Here is a 21,847-nt window from a genome sequence, read left to right as displayed (position 1 = left end):
GTAGCTAATTGCCGGGGAAAGTAACTATTATATTACTTTATAAGTATAAGTTATGTTACGAGGGGATCCATATGCAAGCTTTTATTTATGGGACGAGACAAATACATGGTCAGACAGGCAGGGTCAGAGCAATAGCAAAAGGTATAGCGGAGGGAGGCACAAGAGAAGTCCGTGAGGCTTAAATAGGGTTGCTGATTGGCCACAGGTGTATGGCGCAATCAGCGTGGTGGATAGTGAGAGATGTAGTCCGAGACAGGACGAGGGTTGGAGGACCAGGTCCATGCGGAGGACCCGGTAACTGAGGCAGGACCAGCAGAGCAGGAACCCTCCAGGGCAGAGCAGGAGGCGCAGGAGCCCTCCAGGGCGGCGCAGGAGGCAGAGCAGCCCACCAGGGCGGAACAGGAGGTGCAGAAGCCCTCCAGGGCGGAACAGGAGGCGCAGGGGCCCTCCAGGGCGGAACAGGAGGCGCAGGGGCCCTCCAGGGCAGAGCGGGCACCCGCGTCAAGGACTGGAACCTGGGGAGAGCAGGGATAGAGGAGGCAGAGAGAATGAAGAGAGAAGCAGAGAGTTTAAAGGATAACGCCCCCTCCATAAGAGGTTCTACAGCTGGCGCTGACACCTCTGGAGGCATTGGCGCAGCTTCTCTGACGGGGAAGGCCTCTGGAGCTGACTCGTGGTCAGACGGGACCTCTGGAGCAGACTTCAGACTAGACGGGACCTCTGGAGCAGACTTGGGACCAGACAGGACCTCTGGAGCAGACTTGGGACCAGACGGGACCTCTGGAGCAGACTTGTGATCAAACATGACCTCAGGGACATACTTGTGAACAGACGTGAGCTCTGGAGTAGGCTTGGGATCAGAAGTGACCTCAGGGGCTGACTTGTGAACAGACGTGAGCTCTGGAGCAGGCTTGTGACCAGGCGGGAGCTCTGGAGCGTAGTGTGTGGCCCACATACTGAGAATGGTGATTGCCATCACACTGGCAGACATGACGTGATGAGGCTCTGGGAGATCAGACGAGACCTCTGGCGCAGACTTGATAACAGACAGGACCTCTAGAGCGGACGAGACCTCTGGAGCGTAGTGTGCAGCCCACATACTGAGAATGGTGATCGCCATCACACTGGCAGACGTGTCGTGATGAGACTCTGGACAAACAGAGGAGACATGAGGAGGCTCTGGACGGACAGACAAGACGTGACTTGGCTCTGGAACAGCCGCAACAACTTGACTTGGCTCATGAAGATCAGCTGTGACTTGACCTGGCTCATGATCATCAATTGTGACTTGACCTGGCCCATGAAGATCAACTGTGACTTGACTTGATTCGTGGTGACTGGCTGAGGCTTGACCTGGCTTATGAGGACCAGCGATGACTTGACTTGGTTCGTAGAGACCAGCTGTGACTTTGCTTGACTTGGGAGATACAGCTGTAGCTTTACTTGACACAGGAACGACAGCTCTGATTTGGTATGACTCAGGAACCAAGGCTGTGACCTGGCTTGACTCAGGAACCACGGCTGTGACTTGACTTGACTCAGGAAACGCAGCTGCAACTTGACTTGACTCGGAAACTTGACTTGACTCAGGAAACGCAGCTGCAACTTGACTTGACTCAGGAAACGCAGATGCAACTTAGCTTGACTCGGAAACTTGACTTGAATCAGGAAACGCAGCTGCTACTTGACTTGGCTCTGGTATGGCAGCTGTGACGTGACAGAGCTCCGTTATCGCCGCCATTTTGTAAACGGGCTCCGCCGTCGCCGCCATTTTGTGAGCGCGCACCGGCACGGCCGCCATTTGAAGAGCGGGTTGAGCAACTGGCATCACCGCGATGTCGCGCTCCTCCTCCGCGACGCCCACAGTAAACGGCGAGCCCACACACAATAGTGCAAAGTCCAAAAAAGCAGCTAATGATGAGCGCGGACCCTCGCGTCTCAGCCTCCCCCTTAACGGCTGGTTTACTCCATCACAAAAAATCTCAATGATAATACAGTCGGGGAGGGAGGAATAGTTCGCAATGGCCAGAAATTCTTTGATGTATTGTTCAAGTGATCGCGGTCCTTGTTTTAATCTGAGTAGAGTCCTGTTTGTGTCCATACCTGAATGTCCGTGGGTGAAGCTGCTGGATCCTTGTTCGACTGAGTATTCTGTCATGTGGAGAGGGAGACGAGAGGCGAGGGGATCCATATGCGAGCTTTTATTTATGGGACGAGACAAATACATGGTCAGACAGGCAGGGTCAGAACAATAGCAAAAGGTATAGCGGAGGGAGGCACAAGAGAAGTCTGTGAGGCTTAAATAGGGTTGCTGATTGGCCACAGGTGTATGGCGCAATCAGCGTGGTGGATAGTGGGAGATGTAGTCCGGGGTGTAGAGCAACAGTCTGTGTGTAATGGTAGAGCGAGAGCGACCTCTGGTGGTGAGCGGACCGCAGGTCACCGACCAGATTCATGACAATTGGACAATTAATATCACGTTATTGAGGTCGCTTCAACCCCCGGACATGAGAATCTCACGGCAGCACTGTTAACCCCTTTCTCTTTGCTGCGGAAGTACAGTATAAGAGGAAATGTCAGGCATAGGGGGCCTTGCAAAACCGACCAGAGAAGGAGGGGGGCCCCAGAGTGAAAAAGGTTGGGAACCCCTGCTCTAACCTACATCATGTAGTGTATACATGCACTCTCTCTGCATTTATTTTCATTTATTTATTTTTTGGGATATACTCGATAGTTTCAAGTAACATATAATTTTAAACAATTTCATATATTATCATAGACGATATATACTGTATATCACACACCCCTAGATTACACTAATATACTTTTAGCATTACCCTGAGTTGGTTCACCCTCTGCCTATGGATTCAGAAGCGGAGTGGTCTGGATGTTAACTATAATATCACAGTGACATCATTTTTGGCTTCCTTGAAGTGCTCCTTTTGATTAATCAGCCAAAGAATGTTAAACATGTTTTAAAGGGGTCATCGGATGCGAAGTTCACTTTTACATATTGTTTGAACATTAATGTGTGTTGGCAATGTATGTACAAATCTACCCTATAATGATAAAAATACATGCAGTGGTTCTGAATTAATCTGTAAAAATAATATCCCCTCTATCAAATCGAGCCATTCTCAGATGTCCATCGGTGTGGCTTACCTCAGACCCTAAATGTTTCAATGCTGAAGCAGGGAGGTAAGTTAGACAAGAATATCTCCGATTGAGCGATTGAGGTGTTGTGTTGCTGGGTGTAATAATGAACATAGTGGTCATCATTTACTCCCGACATCTGAGCTGCTGAAGATGCAGTGGATTACATTTGTTTCTGAAGGGAATGGGCCTCCCGATCTACATATATCCGTCTATGTTCACGTGAATCATTCGTGATCCAGCTTCACCTACAGCAGACATAAGTATAATGTTTTTTTTTTTTTGTGAATCTCTGCAATCACCTTTCCTAATAACATGCTAGTTAGCAAGTTTAATGACTAAACGGGGATAAATGCAGGTAAAGTAAACAGGCTTGTCACTCCACAGAGAGAAGAGAGGGGCGGGGTGAGCAGAGCTCATTAACATTTAAAGGAACAATCCATCAGAATCGGTTGATTTTTGCAGAGCTCATTTTGACAAGGTAAAAAGGGTGTTGTTTTACACTATTGAGAATTTTTAAAGATTTTTAAATGGGCATCCGACGACCCCTTTAACGTGAAAGACCTTTTTTTTTACCATGTGTGCTTGCACAACAAGGAATTGTTCTTGGTAATGAAGCTTCCAGTTAACACAGTTCAGATTCTGCAATAAAGCAGCTCTTAATGACAGTAGTGGCATTATTTAGCTCAATTCAGTTCACTGTTGATTCTGTCCCTTACAAAAATTAACCATGGTTTTATTATAGTCAAAGTGTAGTAACCATGTTTTTTTGGCGTGTTGATTACCATTTGTAAAACCACACAGTTTTACTAAAAATACCATGGTTAAACTATGGTTAGACTACCGAAACCATGGTTAATTTGTAGTTACCATGGTTTAAGTAAAGTAACCATGTTTTTTTGGTTTATTTGTAGTAAAGCCATGGTTAATTTTTGTAAGGGGTTCAAATAAAGCTACACAATGAATTGTATTTTAATTGTGGTAATTTTCTCGATTTATTAAGCATAATCTTCTGTGATATTTGCCTGCTGGTCATTTATCCTGATGGTTTTTCATTTGAATTTGGCATTTGTGTAATCTTGAACTGGTAACAAGCCTCCACAAGTTTTCATGGCTGCAGTTGTCAGATGACAAGTTCCCAATCTGAGTCTTTTCTTAAATCAATACATTGCACAGTGGTTTATTTATTTTCTCAACCGGGCAACCACATTTTTTTAGATATTCTAATTAAAAGTGTAATACAGCCAGTCTGTTTTCTTTAACACGGCTGTTTGCACTGTTTGCTGCCACTAAATCTGCGAGCAAACCACACAAGTTGACGAGTCTGTGTGGAGCCAATTGATTAACCTCCCTTCTCAATGCAGACTCATCACTGTCCTGGATGACTATGGTGTCATTTGCAAGCTGCAGGAGCTTGACAGAGGGGTCTGTAGAAATGCAGTTATTTTTGTAGAGGGAGAAGAGTAGATGGGAGAGCACACATCCCAGGTGTGAATTTTCCCAGCTTCACTAGTACCTACTGCTTGTCTGTCAGGAAGATTACACCCTATAACATCAGATCCTTAACATTCACTGTCCTTCGGTGATTGAGTCTCTCTTACCAAATGACACAAAATATACTGCAAGATTAGCAGCATCTTTGACATCAGTGCTAGATTGTATCTTAGATTACATAAACTACTTTCACACTGGGTTTAGATTTCGGAAATGTTCTGGCAAATTGCTGGAGAGCTTTCTGTATGACTACAATGCCAAAAAAACTGGATTCTGACATGAGACCCTTGTAATATTTAATGAACCTGAGTGAATAATGTCAGAACCAGTGCCAAAGCGTGTGTCATAGTCAGTTGTTTTTGTGTGGCCCTTGCTCTTTATTTTTTTTTTCTGTATTATCCTGTTGTAAACAATTGCATTACATGTGATATTGCTATGCCATTATGCCTTGTTCAACTCATCCAACTTGATTGGAGCAGCTGAGTTCTTTTTTCTCTTCAAGAAACAGCTAAAGACACATCTCCATCTATACTTGACCCTCTTTGACCCTCTAACACTAGCACTCTCTATTCTATTTCTATTACAGTCTATCTGGTTGTTTTCTTTAAAAAAAAAACAAAAAAAAAAAAACTTGACCCTCTAACACTAGCATTCTCTATAATTTTGCTATTCTGTCTACTTTTCTCTTTTATTATTAAAAAAAATAATTGTTTTTATTAAAAAAACACTATTTAAAAAATATTTTTAAAATATATTTTATTTAAAAAATATTGTTTTTATTTATTATTAAAAAAAAAGAAACTTGGTACATGTACTGTGTTGGACAAACCAGGACTTGTCAGCGCTTGTATATTATTGCTCTTTTCTTGCTTTACATTTACATTTAGACATTTAGCAGACGTTTTTATCCAAAGTGACTTACAAAAGAGGACATTGGAAGAAATCAAATTCAACAAAAGAGCAATAACATGCAAGTGATATTACAAGTCTCAATTAGCCTAACGCAGTACATGTAGCAAGGATTTTTTTTAAATAATTATATAATAAATAAAAAGAAAAACAAATAGAATATAAAAGAATAAGCTAGCTAGTGTTAGAGGCTTTTTTTGTTGTTTTTTGTTAATTGTATAATAAATAAATAGCTTTTTTTTTTTTTTTAGGGAAAACAAGCAGTAAGTAAATGAATAGAGTTTAAGTCTAAAAGGGATTTTTTTTTTAAAGAGTGCTAGAGTCAGAGGGTCAAATAAAGATGGAAGAGATGTGTTTTTAGCCGATTCTTGAAGATAGCTAAGGACTCAGTTGTTTGGAGTGAGTTGGGCAGGTCATTCCACCAGGAGGGTACATTTAATGAGAAAGTCTGTAAAAGTGATTTTGTGCCTCTTTGGGATGGCATAAAAATGCGCCGTTTTTTGCAGTACGCAAGCTTCTAGAGGTTTGATTGATAAAACGTCATTACATTATTACAAAACAACCTTTCTGGAATTTGTCTGGAATCACAGTAACCTAACGATAACTAACAATGAGCAATACATGAATTTTGTTTGTTAACATTAGATAATAAAAAACACAACTGTTTATTGTTAGTTCAGTGTTAGGTCCATTACATAATATTAACAGATACAACTTTTGATTTTAAATAATGTATTGGTAAATTAATGGTAATTAAGCTTAACAAATTCTTTAGAAGTATGAACTAATGCAGTTAACAAACTGCCTCTTAGATTCCATTTTACTGTATAAAACACTGTGTTAGTATGCAATAAAGTCATAAAGCATATTGTTCGTAACACATTTGTGTTTTTTGCAGTCTAACACCATATAGAATAAAATATATAGCCTGAAAAATAGCATCACGTGACACACAAGATGTGATCTGCTTAAACCTCCTCTGGATGATTCACATTTGCTTGCGTTAACAAGCGTCTTGATGACTCCTCAGTGACTCCTTTGTTTATATTTTATCTTCCACTTTCATGTAAACTCTGTAATGAGACTCATAATGGGACTTTTGAAATGAAATGTAGTTATACAAAACCCAGTCACAGCACTTTCATAAACAGCTGTTTGTCTTTATGCAAATTTTCTTGATTCTTTGAGATCAAGTGGTCAGATGTAGCTAATAACTATGACCGTTTTGGGATACAAATATGTGATATAATGAACTGTTTTTCAGTGCTGATCACATGTTGAGTAATAAGCTGTCATGCTGCCCCCACGGAGGTCGAAAAGACCACCGAAAACACTGTTAGTTGGACCCAGACTGCTTTGTGCATGTGTGTGTTGTGCTCAGGTTGGCCTTTGTTGAGTGTGCTCTTCCTTCAGTTACAACTGTGTTTATCAAACAACCCAAACAACTTCACTTTCAGAAATGTTGAATGAAAACAGTCCATTATGAGCAGTACACAGAGCGTGGGACATCTGGATGTGAGCAAGACAGAGAACGAGCTGTCTTCATGACTCGGCCTTTTCATCTCAGTATCTTCAGCACACCAAAGCACAGGGCTTGTGTTTTACGCTAACTTTCACACAAATCATAATATTTACATTATGGTTGTATAATTATAGTTTTTTCATGTTTTTTGGTTTTGATGACCTTTTATGGCAATGTAAAACATACACCTGCAAAATGCATCTATTGCGTTCAACACCCACATGCACTGCTCCAGAAAAATATTTACTTCATCAAAGGTGCTTTTCTGTAAGAAAACAAAACGGGGTAAGTGATGTGGAGTTGGTTTCCAAGGTCTGATGATCATATTAAGTGTATAAATAACTAGGCAGTAGACAAGATCTCCAAAAGTACATATGTTGATGTTTCATCAGATCTTTTGCCAGTGTCTCTTGATGTTTCAGTTTTGTTATCACGGAAATAATATCTCTAGAAATGTGACCATAAGGGGTAGCGTGTATCCAAGACAACAAAGCCCAAATAAATATGGGGAGAGCCGTCGGTGAGCATTTTGGATAATGTTCTGATCTGTTCAAGTTCAAACAAGCTGTACGTTCAGACTTTGCCCCTCCTAGAAACTCATAGAAAGGGAAAGGACCTAAAAGCGTTTTGTGACGTCTGTAGAGTTCTGTGTTGCATGTCATTTATTGCTCATTCCTGAATGTCTGTATTTTACTTTTCATGCTTGTAGGCTATTTTTTTTAATGAGCTCTTTTCACACAATCGTCATGACCCAAAGGATTAAAGGCGTAATCCTGCTGTCTGTACAGTCATTATTCATATTCCTCTACAAACAGCAGAAAACACCACAGCAGAAAAAGTGATGATTGCAAAAATGATTTTACAGTGTATTTCATTGATGCTGAAAAACAAATCAAAAAGATCTCGGACCATAGAGGGGCGGTCAAGGTGTTGTTTTGCATCGTGCTGATGGGACGAGGGGTTTACGCTTTACATGTAGGCGTCATGTTTATACAGATTGCGCTCACGGAAAGTCTGCGATTTCTCAGAAAAGTTCTCTGGAAAGTTGAGGTTCCCTAAGTGCCTTGAAAACAGCTACTATAAATTGTTTGTTCGAAAAGACTTGGCGTAGGTGAGGAAAAGTCACCAATTACGTATCTTTGTCAATTATTGTTTAAAGGAAATGACAGCATTGAGCAATGCAAGCGTGTATTTACAACATTATTTTGTAGCGTGAATCATTTTATTAAACCTGTTGTAAACGGGAAGGGACCCCATTTCTGCACCATCAGGTGTCTGCGTAATAGTGCCTGTAATAAGGATATGTGTCTTACTGTCAATACTACGGTAAAATTCCTAAATGTCTCGATGACGTAGAAGTGAATTAGGTAGCAGGAGGCTGAACTTACACACTTTAATTGCTTGATTGCACCAACACTATTTCAAGAGAACTGAGCTGAGCTGGATGATGACATCACTGAATCAACAATGAATTGACTTTAACTGAAAAATTGCATTATTATTTTGACACTGTAAAGTTGCTTTGACAATCTGTATTGCAGATTAAAGCATAATGTAAATAAAGCTGGCTTGACTGAAATCACACTTACATTACATTTGAATAAGTTACATAGAATTCTATACTAATATTTAGCTTTTTTTTAATTAAAATATCATGCTTGCATTATGAGTTTTTCAAGATCAAGATTTTTTTAAGCACAAGGTTTGAACTGAGGTACACTTCTGTGTTTTTGTAAAGAATATAAATTGTGGTTGCAGTGAACTTTCCTAGTTTCCAGTAAATAGCTTTGAGTCCTGCAGCCAGTTTTTGAATTGAGGGGGGGCTGGGGGCCCCGGACCTCCCATAATCATTAATGGACCCCCAGTAACACCCAAAAAAATATACTTGGTTTGCCCTTGGTTTTTCAATAAAATTATAATGCTTAAAACAAACTAGTGAAAATGAAATAAAAAAATCATCATACAGTGTATGGACAGCTTCATTGATTATAAGAGTTATGAGCACTTAAACATTCTCTACAAGAGTTATGAGAACTTAAACATTTGCTAGACTGACTCTACACCTCATTTGGAGTTGTTCTTTCACTCCGTGATTCAGACTAATAAAATGCATTTTCCCAAAATTCAAGATATGGGGGCAGAAAATGTATATTTGTATCAATTCATATGGTTAATCAATATCACACAAAGAGTGCCTTTTTTTTTTTTTTTTTTTTTGCAAAACTCACAAATGTGACAGTTCAATAAACTGAAAAAAAAAAAAAAAAAAAAACGTGCTTGTGGCAACGTTTCACAGCAGTTTTAAAGTGAAATGTCCAGTACGTGGTGCTATAACGTATATGACCGTGGACACATTTTCATTACATTGCTTCAGGCACGTATTGCTGCGCCTTTTTTGCGTAGCTTCAGGTACGTATTGCAGCTGTTCAGACTTCAAATGTCTGGGGAGTGTTGCTAAAAAAATAAATGCTCTATCGTGTTGGAAATTAACATACCCATGACACCAAACCCAACCCTAAACTTACTTGATAGTGTTATGCAAAAGTGCAAAAGTGGTATAAAAATGCTAATGCAACCATGCTATTCTAGCTTACTTACTATGCGGGTTTGGGCTGTTTTGTTGAACCGTAGTTTCACATATAGCATGAGATACCAAGCAAAGCTGCTACGGAAACCCATATGAAGGTGTGTATGTGATGCTAACATTCAAAAGTATCAGTTTTCAAATCTAGCAGCATGTTAAAATCATTTTGAAGTCATCACATAATATAGTGGAGGGAATTGTACGGAAATTAGGCTTTCTTGACTGAAACGCTGCCCTGTAAATGTTGTTGGAGTTTTACTGTTTCTAGTGTTTATTTCAACCTGAAACTGCAGCGATTCGTACATATTGGTATGTTTTTTGAGTTTTGCAGAAATGTAGGTAGAGGCACGTTTACTTCCAGTGAGCCTGGGTAGGATTCCTTCCTGCCATTGGCGTCCTGTTTGAAGTCAGTAAGTATAATCTGTCTCTATTCGATGAGACGGATCCCTTTGGATGAGTGCTCGCTGTGTTCACACATGCTCTGCATGCACTGGAGCGCAGGTCTGCAGTGGCATGCTCCCGTTCATTGAAGCCCACACATTCTTACTCCAAGCTCACTTAACCGTATCCAGAACTGTAACCGTTGTGTGACACATCAGCCTTTGTGAAGGAGGAAGAACTCCTGGATTTCCTCGATCCGCCCATCCCCACCCACCTCTCTGAGACTGTAAGGATGACTGTGTGGCGTCGACCTGGAGGGGCAAGTTTCATTCAACACCCACTGGGTGAAACTGAAAAGTTCGAATTAAACAGAACCAGGGACTAACTTTGAAGTGTGACCTGTTTGCTCAGTAACTGACGTGCCGGTGCTTGTGCTAAAGGAAATGGCTCAGGACTGGATTTGTGAGGGTAGCTTGAAATTACCACTGTAAATAAAACGTTCTTACATTCTTTTATGTCTCATCTGCCTACCTAAAATCAATAGATTTTTTTGCTTGCCCTGTGTTCCAGTAAGATATCAAATATCCTTAAAACAAGAAGTATATCCTAAAATATCCTGAAAACGACAAAGCAAAACTGGCTGTGATATTACAGATACCATGCACCCACATCACTGCCTTAGGACACACTCAAAGAAGAATCACAGACAAATAAAAAGTATGTACATTTCGGTAACACTTTAAAAAAGGGAACACATAACACATAATTTTTCCTGAACAAACTCCTTATTTGCCTCTTATTATTAGTTAGTAAATTAGTTATTAGGTTTAGGTATGGGGTGGATTAAGGGATCAAAAATATGATCACGCATTAAGGCATTAATATGTGCTTTATAAGTAGTAATAAACAGCGAACATGATAGTAATATGCATGCTAATAAGCAACTAGTTAAAACCAAATAACAATATGATACATAATATTTCCAGTGAATAGCAGTAAAGCCTCTCACCCGTGTGATGCTACTCCAACAACAGGCCATGTAAAATACCAAAAATAATAATATTTTAAAAATATTGCCAAGTGAAACATTGCAGTGCTGCAAACAACAAAAAATTCAGACAATGACTTTCATTGTGAGCAACACAAGCTTAAGGAAAACAAAGGGAACAATAAAATCTTCAGAAAGCCATTCTGAGAATTTTATTCTTTCCTTTCTTTGTTTTCCTTGTTTGTTATTATTTAAAATTGTATATTAATTATATATAAACATTTTTACAAATTGTATCGCTTTGTTTATTTGTATATCTTACCTATGACCAAAAATGTAAGACAATATGTTTTCAGTGGACTTTCACAATTTGCTTTGCTTGAGAAAGCATGAAAATATACCGTTACAGTGTTTTTTGCAAACCAATGAGAATGCACAACAAGCCTGATGAGTCAAAGCAATAGTGCGGGGACACCAAAACTGCTGTGAATACGCCTGCCCAGACATTTCCGTAAATGACACAGACTTACAGAAAATTACCGTTGTTTCATAATTGTGTGTGTGTACATATATTTATATTTATATATACAGTATACCCTTTTTTCTCTTGTTGGTGACAAAAAAACCAAGTATTTATTATAACTTAATTTACATTCTGAATATATTTTTAAAAATAAAAATGAAAAAATTACTTTATCAGTTGACTTTGTTTTTTATAGGATTTTTTTTTATATTAAGCATTGTAGTTTTTGCATACTAAAGCTATAAAGGTCACCCTAAATTGGATTAGGCAATAGTGTTTAGTTTATGTAACAGCCCTTGATAGCTTGACACAGCAGGGTCAGTATTTACAGAAGAGAGATACTGTGAATTTTATATTAATATGTCTTCTAAAATATGCATTATCCAACAAGAAAGAGTAGTTATATAACATAAATGCTTTAGAAACAATAAATAATTATATTGTCTTCCCACATTAAATACACTGTAAAAGCATAAAAAGACAAACCTACTTGCTAGTAATCAGCATAGACACTCAGCATTTGTTTATTTCATTAAGTACTGATTTAAACATTTATATTTAAACATTTAATTTTGCTAACATTTCAGAAAGGAATGCACACTAACACTTTTTGGTAAGAAACTCCACCCTTGCCACGGGATCAGATGCTTTCCAGGTCCTTGCTACTCTGTCCTTCACAGAGGCATCTAAAGTTAGATATAAACACCTACATTGATCAGTAACAGTGAATCTTGTGCGTGTGTGTGTTTTTTTTTTTTTTTTTTTTTTTTTCTTTTGGTTTGTGTGTGTATACACACACAAACACACACCCATCCTTGTTTATACTACTTTGTGGGGTCCTAATTTCCCAACAAAGATAGTAAAAACAGAAATATACTGCTTTGTAGGGTCCTTAAGTCAGACCACACAAAGACAGCATCTTATAAATGATACAAAGAATGTTTTATAAAATGTTAAAATGTGTGTGTGTGTGTGTGTGTGTGTGTGTGTGTGTGACCCAGGACCAGAGAACCACAGAACCAGTCATAAGTGTAAATTTCTCGAAATTGAGATGTGTACATCATCTGAAATCTGAATAAATAAGCTTTCCATTGATGTATGGTTTGTTAGGATAGAACAATATTTGGCCGAAATACAACTATTTGAAAATCTGCAATCTGAGGGTGCAAAAAAAATCTAAATATTGAGAAAATCACATATAAAATTCATAGCAATGCATATTACTGATCAAAAATTAAGTTTTGATTTATTTATGGTAGGAAATTTACGAAATATCTTCATGGAACATGATTTTTACTTAATATCCTAATGACTTTTAGCATAAAAGAAAAATCGATAAATTTGACCCATCCGATGTATTTTTTTCATATATCAACAGTAGTGTGTGTGTATATATATATATATATATATATATATATATATATATATATATATATATATATATATATATATATATATATATATATATATATATATATATATATATATATACGCACAGTAGTCAACATTTGAAGAAACCTCAAAACCTTTCATCAAAATAATACCCATCGTCTTAGGACAACTTAGATTAACTTTTTTGATCCACTTCAAATGTTGACTACTGTGTATATATATATATATATATATATATATATATATACACCCACAAGTATAATAATACCAGTAAATTTTGACCTTGCAAAATGCAGAAAGTTGTGTGAGGTTTAGGTGTAGGGTAAAGAGTTGGAAAATACAGTTTGCACAGTATAACGCCTATGAAATGAACCCATAAAACATAGAAAGCAGCGTGTGAAAACACATTGATGTTGGACATTTAATTGTGCACAATTACATCTTTAAAAATGTTTAAATACTAATAATTTAATAACACTGTTAAATGTTTTTAGCGAATCTCCAAATGAATATTCATTTTACATACTGTTGTACATATTGTACATGCTGTGATGGCTAAACATGTAGCATATGATTTTAGTTTGGAATGTTTTATTTTACGTTTATTAATGTTTTATTATTTGTTTAACAAAATAGTATGGAATTTTAATATTGGGCATATATCAGCAATAAAATGAAAATGGCTATTGACCAGAATTTTAGTTTTGGTGTGTTCTGAAGGATAATGAATGACATTATGAGATAGCAAACAGATGTGGCCTTAACTACTATGAAAAAAAAATAAGTACAATGTACTTAATGTGGTCATATTGTATAGCAAAACACTTTTGCTGCTATTGAGGTGGGATATTGGTAAAGTTAGGGACAGGTTAGGTGTTTTGGGTAGGTTTAAGTGTGGGTTAAGGTGTAAGGGATGGGTCAACAGCATAATTATAAATGTAATTGCATAAATTAATTACATATGTAGTTACATGTAGGTATTTTTAAAATGTAAGTACAATGTAAATACACAATAAATAGTCACAGACACAATAGTCTGATCAATCCGACCTGCTTAAATTCAGCACGTTTCTTTTAAATGCATCCCCATTGTAAAGCCTCAGTTTCAGTATGTTGTGTGATCTTCTCTGTTGGTGTAGCCTGACATTTGTCCCACATGTCATACAAAAACGCAGATCCACATCAAACAGTGATAACAGCAAGAACTGAAAGCAAGCATGTCTGGTCTTGTCAAGCTCGCCGTGCTTATGTCAGCGATGTGTCGTCACATCCAAAGAAAGGACGACAGAGCATGACACAAGAATTATGTGTGTATGATATTTTTCTACTGATCAATTACTGTTAAGTGCTTTGTTATGACACATTTCAAAGTATTTAGTGCAGTCACAGTGTTTGCGAGTACAGTATGTGACAGCAACTTTGCCATTTGTACTGTACACATCAATCAGGAGACCAATAGGAGCTGTTTAATGAATCATGTCTTCAAATATGAAGAAATCTTTAAAGCAGCAGCCACCGTAGCCATAAATACCCCGACAAAGCTGTCATTACTAATTGATAAATAAATAAAAGTCCGATTAGTAAAGCACACACTGCTTGTAACGTGGGACACGCGGAAATCTGACACATTGAGAGTTGGTCCCGCCTCTTTGAGCATGTAAAATACACATGCTCACAGGGGAGAGTTTCTGTTGTACAGTTGGCTGGAGGGAGCCCACATTCACACCGCGCGCAGAACTTTGACTGACTGACAACTTAACAGAGCGGAGAAACTACAGATCTGAAGGCCATCATGTCTGAGAAGAGTTCAAATAAAGAAGGGAAAAGTCGTGAAAGGAAAAAGGATAAGTCTGACAAGTCTGACATCTCTCCACAAGGTAAAGCGCTGCTCTGTTGAGGTGTGAAAAACCTGTCTAATTTTTGGGTGTTGTGAATGGATTGACAGTTTGACTATTGAGTAGACTTCAATTGTTTCTGAGCTCAGCTCTTTTTACTCGTGAGCTGCGCTTTCAGGTTACAGGTGTTGCAATCCACTGTGACGTTTGTTCGCATGTGACTCTGTCAAGGGAGAAAGGGCAGAAATGTTTGTAACCATTAACATGACCCACCGGTCTGGTGACTTAACGGAGAGAGTTTCCCATTTATCATACAGGCTGCTTAACTTATACATTAATTTTAATAGTCTTTAGTTCAGTGGGGCTCAACGTTTCTCAAACTGAATGCAGAATGTACCTTTACAAATTCTATTTATTAGCATAACTATTTGAGTGAAAGGATAAATTGCAAAAATGTGCTTAAATCTGAGGTCTCAGTATTTGGTTTGTGTCTCTTTTACTTTAATGACAGCACTGGAGCTACATGAACTAAACCTGATGATCATGTTCACCAGCATGATTTGAGATGTTCCAAAGAGACCTGAAATATTCCATTTCAGAATTTTCATTTTTGAATTTTAAATTCACAGCTTATTTTCAAATTTAGATTGGATTGATTCAGATGCAGTCGTTTTTTGGACCCCACTGTGTGTAATTGAACACACTTGCTTGTTGATTATTAGCACTAGGTATTGATGTTATGTGATTAGAATTTAAGGTTAGTGACTTTTCCATTGATAGCCTAATTTTTAATTAATTTTATGACAGGTGTGATGCATGGCCCAGTCTCTGAGCTGTGAATTATCTCTGGGTGAAATATTAGGCAGAAGAACTGATTTACATTTCTCAGCATTGATTCAGTAACACTCTCATGTTGAAACATGCTCGTGCCAGCTTTAGATGAAACTCCAGTAAAATGAGTCCTGTTCGTTGAGTTTCACGTGTGTGCGTATAAACACATGCAAGGAATTACTGTGAAGCATTTGGACTTTTGAGTCAAATTTAAAAATGTCTAAAAATCTCTCCATTAGACATAAAATTCAAAGCAATTTTAATTTGCATGTGCGGATTTTGAAATCGAAACATCAATATGTTTGAAATGATTCAAAATAGATCTAGTTTTTAAAAAATAGACGAATGCATTGTGCCACTTTTTCTGTAGTTAGTAGTCCATGGGATGATTCTCAGCCCCTGTGGTTCTTCTGCTAGTACACCTGTGTGAGGAGACCCGACTTCATACATCCACTAAAAATCACCAGCTGGTTCAAACACATTGAAACTTCAGAAAACATGTGAAAGAGAAAAGATCATTTAGACGTGTGGCTGAATACTGTGTATGATAGTAATATAAATATGTAAATACGTCTATATGATATTTGTAAGGTTGTTCTATTTGATTTGGCGTCTTGATGTAAGTTTGTGTGGTAGAGTCCTTCAGTCAAAGGCTATATCACTAATGGCTTTTTCCCCGCTTCAGTTACAATAGTTTTAGTATTGTTAGGGAAAAGTAGGGAAAGTAAGATGACTGGCTGATTTGTCTGTCTGAACCTCATATTAGATCATGGAATTCTTCACTCGCTGTACTGGAATGTGGACCCTGATCCGACTCGATTTTGCGGCCTAAAAAACAGTGTAGGAGTTTCCCCAAAGGGGAACTGGTCCGTGACATAAAGAAACAGCTGGATGGGCAGCAGTCTGGACACAGAGACTGCACCGACACTGAGGAAACACAGAGATCAGACACAAATAAAGCTGTTCACTGTTATGTGTCCATGATTTTACCATGGTAAAATATGCATTTGTAGTGCACTCATGGAGTGAGGGTGTCTCTGATGACTGTATGTGAGGAAACCCAATGGGGTTTCCCTGTAGAGATTTCTACAGGAATGAAGTGAGTCTACTGTCATCACTATGCTATGCCAGCGATTCTTGTTATTAAGAGCACCTTGTCAACAGGAAATGTAAGATAAGCCAATAGCCTCATGTAGATAAGCAAGATTTTTGAGCTGCGTAGTTTATCACTGTGAACTGGGAATTGGTGGTTTGGACTGATTTGGAGTTTAGTGTTTCTGACGATTCCCAATAAATCGAGCAGCTGTGACTGCTTTAAGGTAGCAAACAAACACCTTCAGGTTCCCAGAAGTCAGAGTGCTTCTGTTAGATTTACCAGCCCAGAATTAAAGAATAAATAACCAGAATATAGACAGTGTAAGCAGGTGAACCGTATGTGGGGCCATTATTTGAATGATTCCCAAAAAATTCTCAATATAATCGGCACAGCAAGGTTAGAGGGTGAATAATCACAGATAAAGTCCCTAGAACATCCTCTCTAAATAAATGAAAAATGAACAGATTTATCAAAATGTGGTTTGTTCATCATTAGTTACCCGTACTTCTTTTCAGACTTGAGGTAATACTGTAGTGCTGCTATCACCCCCTGCTGGTGTGGACTAATAACTTCACTCTTCTTCAGTATCAGTACCCTGGTCATCAGTCAGAAACTTTGCCCTGTAACAGGAAGATGGGACTGTCTAACCCTGTCCTTTAAAGAAACATGCAGAAATCATATTGGGAATCTTTTTACCATTGTTTATGTTATGATTTTTCTACCTTAAGGCATGTTGTTTTCCCTTTCATCAATGATGTATGTAGAATTTAAACAAAATAATTAACAAAAAAGGATTACATATGAAAATACCAAAACCATTGTTTTATTCATGATACATATATAAATATAAATTAGAAATAAATTTACAACATACTATATAAAACAAGTGTGACAACATGGTCCGACCAGATATTTATGAAAAATACTTTTGAGAGCATAATTCTCATTTTTAGTGACTTTCAGTAACTGATTACATATAATCTGGATTGCGAAATCAGAGTCCAAAAATTAAGTACTTGTAATTAGAGTAAATTACATTTTAAAACACTCAGAATCAGACTACAGTTACTTTTTTTATTGATTACATGAATACCTATTATTTACATAAGATCAGTACATTTATTGATTCTCTCTATATAAACCTCTTATATGTTGACTATGAATTCAAAAAATGATCCTTATTTAAGAGATCTTTGTGTTTGAAATCTACACGCAAACCACTGCTAGAGAAATCTGTATATGCATGACACACATTTGACACACAAATTTTAAAAATATTCAGTTTATTAGTGTCTAAATAGGTACTTCTGTCATATACAGCATGAATGATATTTTAAAGGCCACTTTATTATTTTCAGGCTGTGAAGTGAAGAATGAGTCAAATCAAAGGATCACATTTAACTAGACAGTTTCATAGCATCATAAAACATCTCTGATTAGGGGACAATTATACTTTCTTTTTTGTCTTTGTTAGTGTTATGGTTTGTGGTTAAATAGCTGTAGGGATCTATTGAAACGAATTTCTGGCTTGATGTATTTCTTTACTGAGAGGACAGCAGTGTGGGTTCCAGATACCCCGAGAGATCACAAAAATTAAGCCTATTTTCTTTTAGTTTTTTTTTGTTGTTGTTTTTTTGTTTTTTATGTATTATTAGTTTTTTTGTATTTATTGTTTATCTCATGACAGTTGAGAACAGCTTCTCCTCAAATGCCTCTGCAATAAAAGTATAATTACAGTTCAATAAGGTGAAATATGATGAATATAAATAAGGGCTGATGGAATTCCGTGGGTAATTTCTGTTGTACGTTTTGCTTGTGTTTCAGCGGAACCCAAGTTAAAGGACCTGCGGAGCGTGACAGTGGAGGATGGAAAAAAGACCGTACTGAAGTGTGAGATTGTGGCAGGAAACCCAGCTCCCAGCATTAAGTGGTACAAGAACGGAAAAGAACTCACAGGCAAAAACAAACCCAAAAGCATAAAGATTAAAAAAAAGAAACAGTAAGTTCCTTCAACAGAATTATACTTCAGAAAAAACATGATTATATGTAGTTCAGGCTGACAGAGTTTGCTTCATTGAATACTGAGTCAGAAATGTTATTGTTGCATTTACAGGAACAGATATCTGCCATGTGTATAGTATGTGGGCAGGTGATTGTCAAAATTTAACCCAGTACAAACCAGACAGCCCTGTGCTAAAGACTATTCTAAATGCTATATAACGCTTAAATTCTCCTTTAAATAATGCAGGACTGTTTAGTTGGGACAGTGTTGGACTTTTAAGAAGAAATTTGCTTTAACTAACCAACATGTGTAACTTTCTACAGGGGGAAAATATCTGAATTATTGATCAGGAAGTCTACAGAGGCAGATGCTGGTTTATACACCTGTGAGGCAATCAACAGCCTTGGAAAAACAAATACTACAGCAAGCCTAACCATCAGCAAAAGTAAGAATGCATCCTTTTTACAAGTATTAACATCAATAATGTGCAAATCAGTGGCGAGTGACACTGGTACACCCAGAATGATGGCGGTACCACCCAATCCAAGCTACCAGAATATACTGGAAAAAATCAAAATTGTACTTAGTGAACATCTCTCTCATATAGTTTAGGAAAGTCTGATACATGCTAATAAATCAGTTCATCATAAATGGCGTCAAATATGTAGCTCTGTAAAGTCAGATTAATTCTGGCGATTCAGTTTGTCCTAGACAGACCTGATGTAGCATTGAAAAGCCTGATTCGTTTCTGGTGAATTGGATTATGTAACTGTTATATAAATTGGGGAGTATTCAGATTTTTGTATTTATTTTAATTTTAAATGTATAGTTTCTCATTTTTTTCTGTTTTTGATGTTAGAGTTACTTACCCTAATTGGGATTTTTCATTCATTTTAAAACCCATATTGAAATAATTATATAAAATAAGTAATATCACAAGATAGAAGCACAGAATAGGACATTTAAGCCCTCACCATTGGCACAAATAAGATAAATATTAACAGTACTGCCCAGAGCTCTCATTCATACAGTAAATTCTGATGTGATGTATGAATCATGTTGAACAGTGAATCACACAGTAAAGTTTTCCAAAGCTTCAGAATTTCACATAATAGTTCAAACAGAGAGGTTTTATAAGAGCTAGATATGCAGGTATCGTTGTCACTCCCTCGCATATTCCCATTCGATCACAAAACATGTCTTAGAAAATTTAAATCAATATATTGTTTTCTGTAAAACAATGAATGAGATGAAAAAGTGAATGAGATGATTTTCACATCATCTTGTAGAAAAAACTCTAGCATACCACATCCAGTTCTCAAAAGTCTTGTGAACTAATGTTCTGAATGTGTTTCATGGCCTTATTTCAGTGACTTTCAGTGATTTTAGTTTTTCACTAACCACGCATAAATGTTGTTTTCTCAAAAACACAAACATGTAGATTAATGTTGCTTGCATATTATTGTAGCCCAGTTTGTGCTGATTACAATTTAGCCATTAATATGTTTTTAAGATACTGAAAAAAGCACAAATGTCAGGGCATGTCAAAACTTCTCCAGGACCCCAAAACACCCTCAGACCCCAGAGGGTAAATAAGCTGCTGTCCAGACACGGGCAAGAGCTTCAGGTGGTCAGGTTGTTTTCATCCACTCTCATCACATCTGTGCAACACAAGATGAGCCATTTTTGTAAAAGTTATTGGAAAATTCGGTTAAAGCTTGTTTAAATTTAAAATTCATTGATTCCACAAAGGTTTATTTGCTTTTTGAATTTCTGTCTTCTTATACTGTACTAGTGCTCAAAGTGATGTTGTTAGTGCAGGTGTGGTGTTGATCAGGCGCATGTCTTTCACCTGCTAGACGATAGAATAGGTGAAAAAAAAATCCATTGACGCACACTGAAAGACCTAACATTGTGGTAAATTTTGCATGGGCATGCACCACTCACAGTTTCCTCAGTAAAATATGTAAATCTCATGCTGTCTGCTTTCTTAAATCCACAACTGTAATACAGCTCAAATTGCGATATTGATCAGCTGTGGGTTGTGCGTCTAAAAAACGATGGCTCATAAATGTCTTCTGGAAGCTAAATGGGGCTCCTTCAGCCCAGCTGCAACACTGCAAAAATGATCAGTTTTCTGCTCCCTGTAATCCGGCTTCTTAATGCCTTTTTTCAATTAGTGAGCAGTGCATTTGAATGATTGCCAAGAGAGAAAAGTATGAGCTCTTCCATGTCTTCCCTCCGGCATTAGAGCAAGCTAATCTGTTAATGTTAATTACTGTAAACGTCCTGATATTGATGCCTTACAAGCCAGCTAAAGAATAAAGCTATCTGACAGTACACAGAATGCTTAAACTGATTTTGTGTAGTTTAACATACTGTGGTTATTATGATGCCATACAGGAGCAGGATGTGGAGACTAGAGCTGTGCTGTTCTAAATGCAGAACAAAAAGCAAACATGTGCAGCCACGTTTCTGATACAGGTATAAACCTATATACGAACTCCCAGAAAGAGTTTTCCAATATTTAGTAACCCTCACTTCCAAAAACCTCTATCAGATTTTGTAGAGAGGATGTGAGCTGTAGATGACAGTTTTCCTGTGGTGATGGTGGTCGGTAATTGTCTGTGGGTAACTTTAATGAGTTAGGAACGCGCTGAGCTTTGTCCACAGAACACAGAAGCACTTTCAGAGCTTACAGTCGCATCCGGAGCCAGACAAACTCTGCATGCTCCAAAACCCGACATCCATCTCCTTTTCAAAGGCAGAATCTCTGAATATATGGATCTGCATTTACACTTTATTGATTTGTGGGATTTTGTCTGAGTAGTTTCCCCTCAGGTTCTCCATGTAAGCGGTCCTCTCTTGTAACGTGAGACCGCTGGCCACCATTAGACACTTCCTCATAGACTTCCACCAAATTCATCAAAGCTTCTCATTTGACCCATTTCAAGGAAACAGACTCTCTCCATTCCATTGATGCCACAACTGGTATTATATTCTAGTTGATCTAGTTGATCTAGTTGATATCTTTCAGTATGTTTGTGACACCTTTTGTTATCACAATTAAAGTTGAGAACACTGAATTTAGCTATACAAAGCTAAATATGGTTGTGACTTCAATAAGTCACATTTAT

At 37.7% G+C, this 21,847-nt stretch overlaps 1 protein-coding gene across 9 annotated transcripts in view; it reads left to right on the top strand.

The window, feature by feature from the left end:
- nrg1 (neuregulin 1) overlaps positions 1-21,847 on the top strand; it is a 105,764-nt gene that overhangs the window by 37,097 nt on the left and 46,820 nt on the right. For 6 of the 9 annotated variants that reach the window (XM_051120850.1, XM_051120846.1, XM_051120848.1 and 3 more), the window contains exons 2-3: positions 18,533-18,707; positions 19,034-19,155. In XM_051120850.1, coding sequence (XP_050976807.1) covers positions 18,533-18,707; positions 19,034-19,155 — 297 coding nt within the window. Of the gene's footprint in view, positions 1-14,630; positions 14,824-18,532; positions 18,708-19,033; positions 19,156-21,847 lie in introns of those variants that run through there. The other 3 variants (XM_051120855.1, XM_051120856.1, XM_051120858.1) reach the window with 2 other exon arrangements.

The sequence above is a fragment of the Labeo rohita genome, chromosome 10 (genome assembly GCF_022985175.1).
Source record: "Labeo rohita strain BAU-BD-2019 chromosome 10, IGBB_LRoh.1.0, whole genome shotgun sequence".
In the NCBI taxonomy this organism is placed as follows: domain Eukaryota; kingdom Metazoa; phylum Chordata; class Actinopteri; order Cypriniformes; family Cyprinidae; genus Labeo; species Labeo rohita.
The sequence above is the reverse complement of the archived record's forward strand: the minus strand, read 5'-3'. Positions and strand labels throughout refer to the sequence as shown.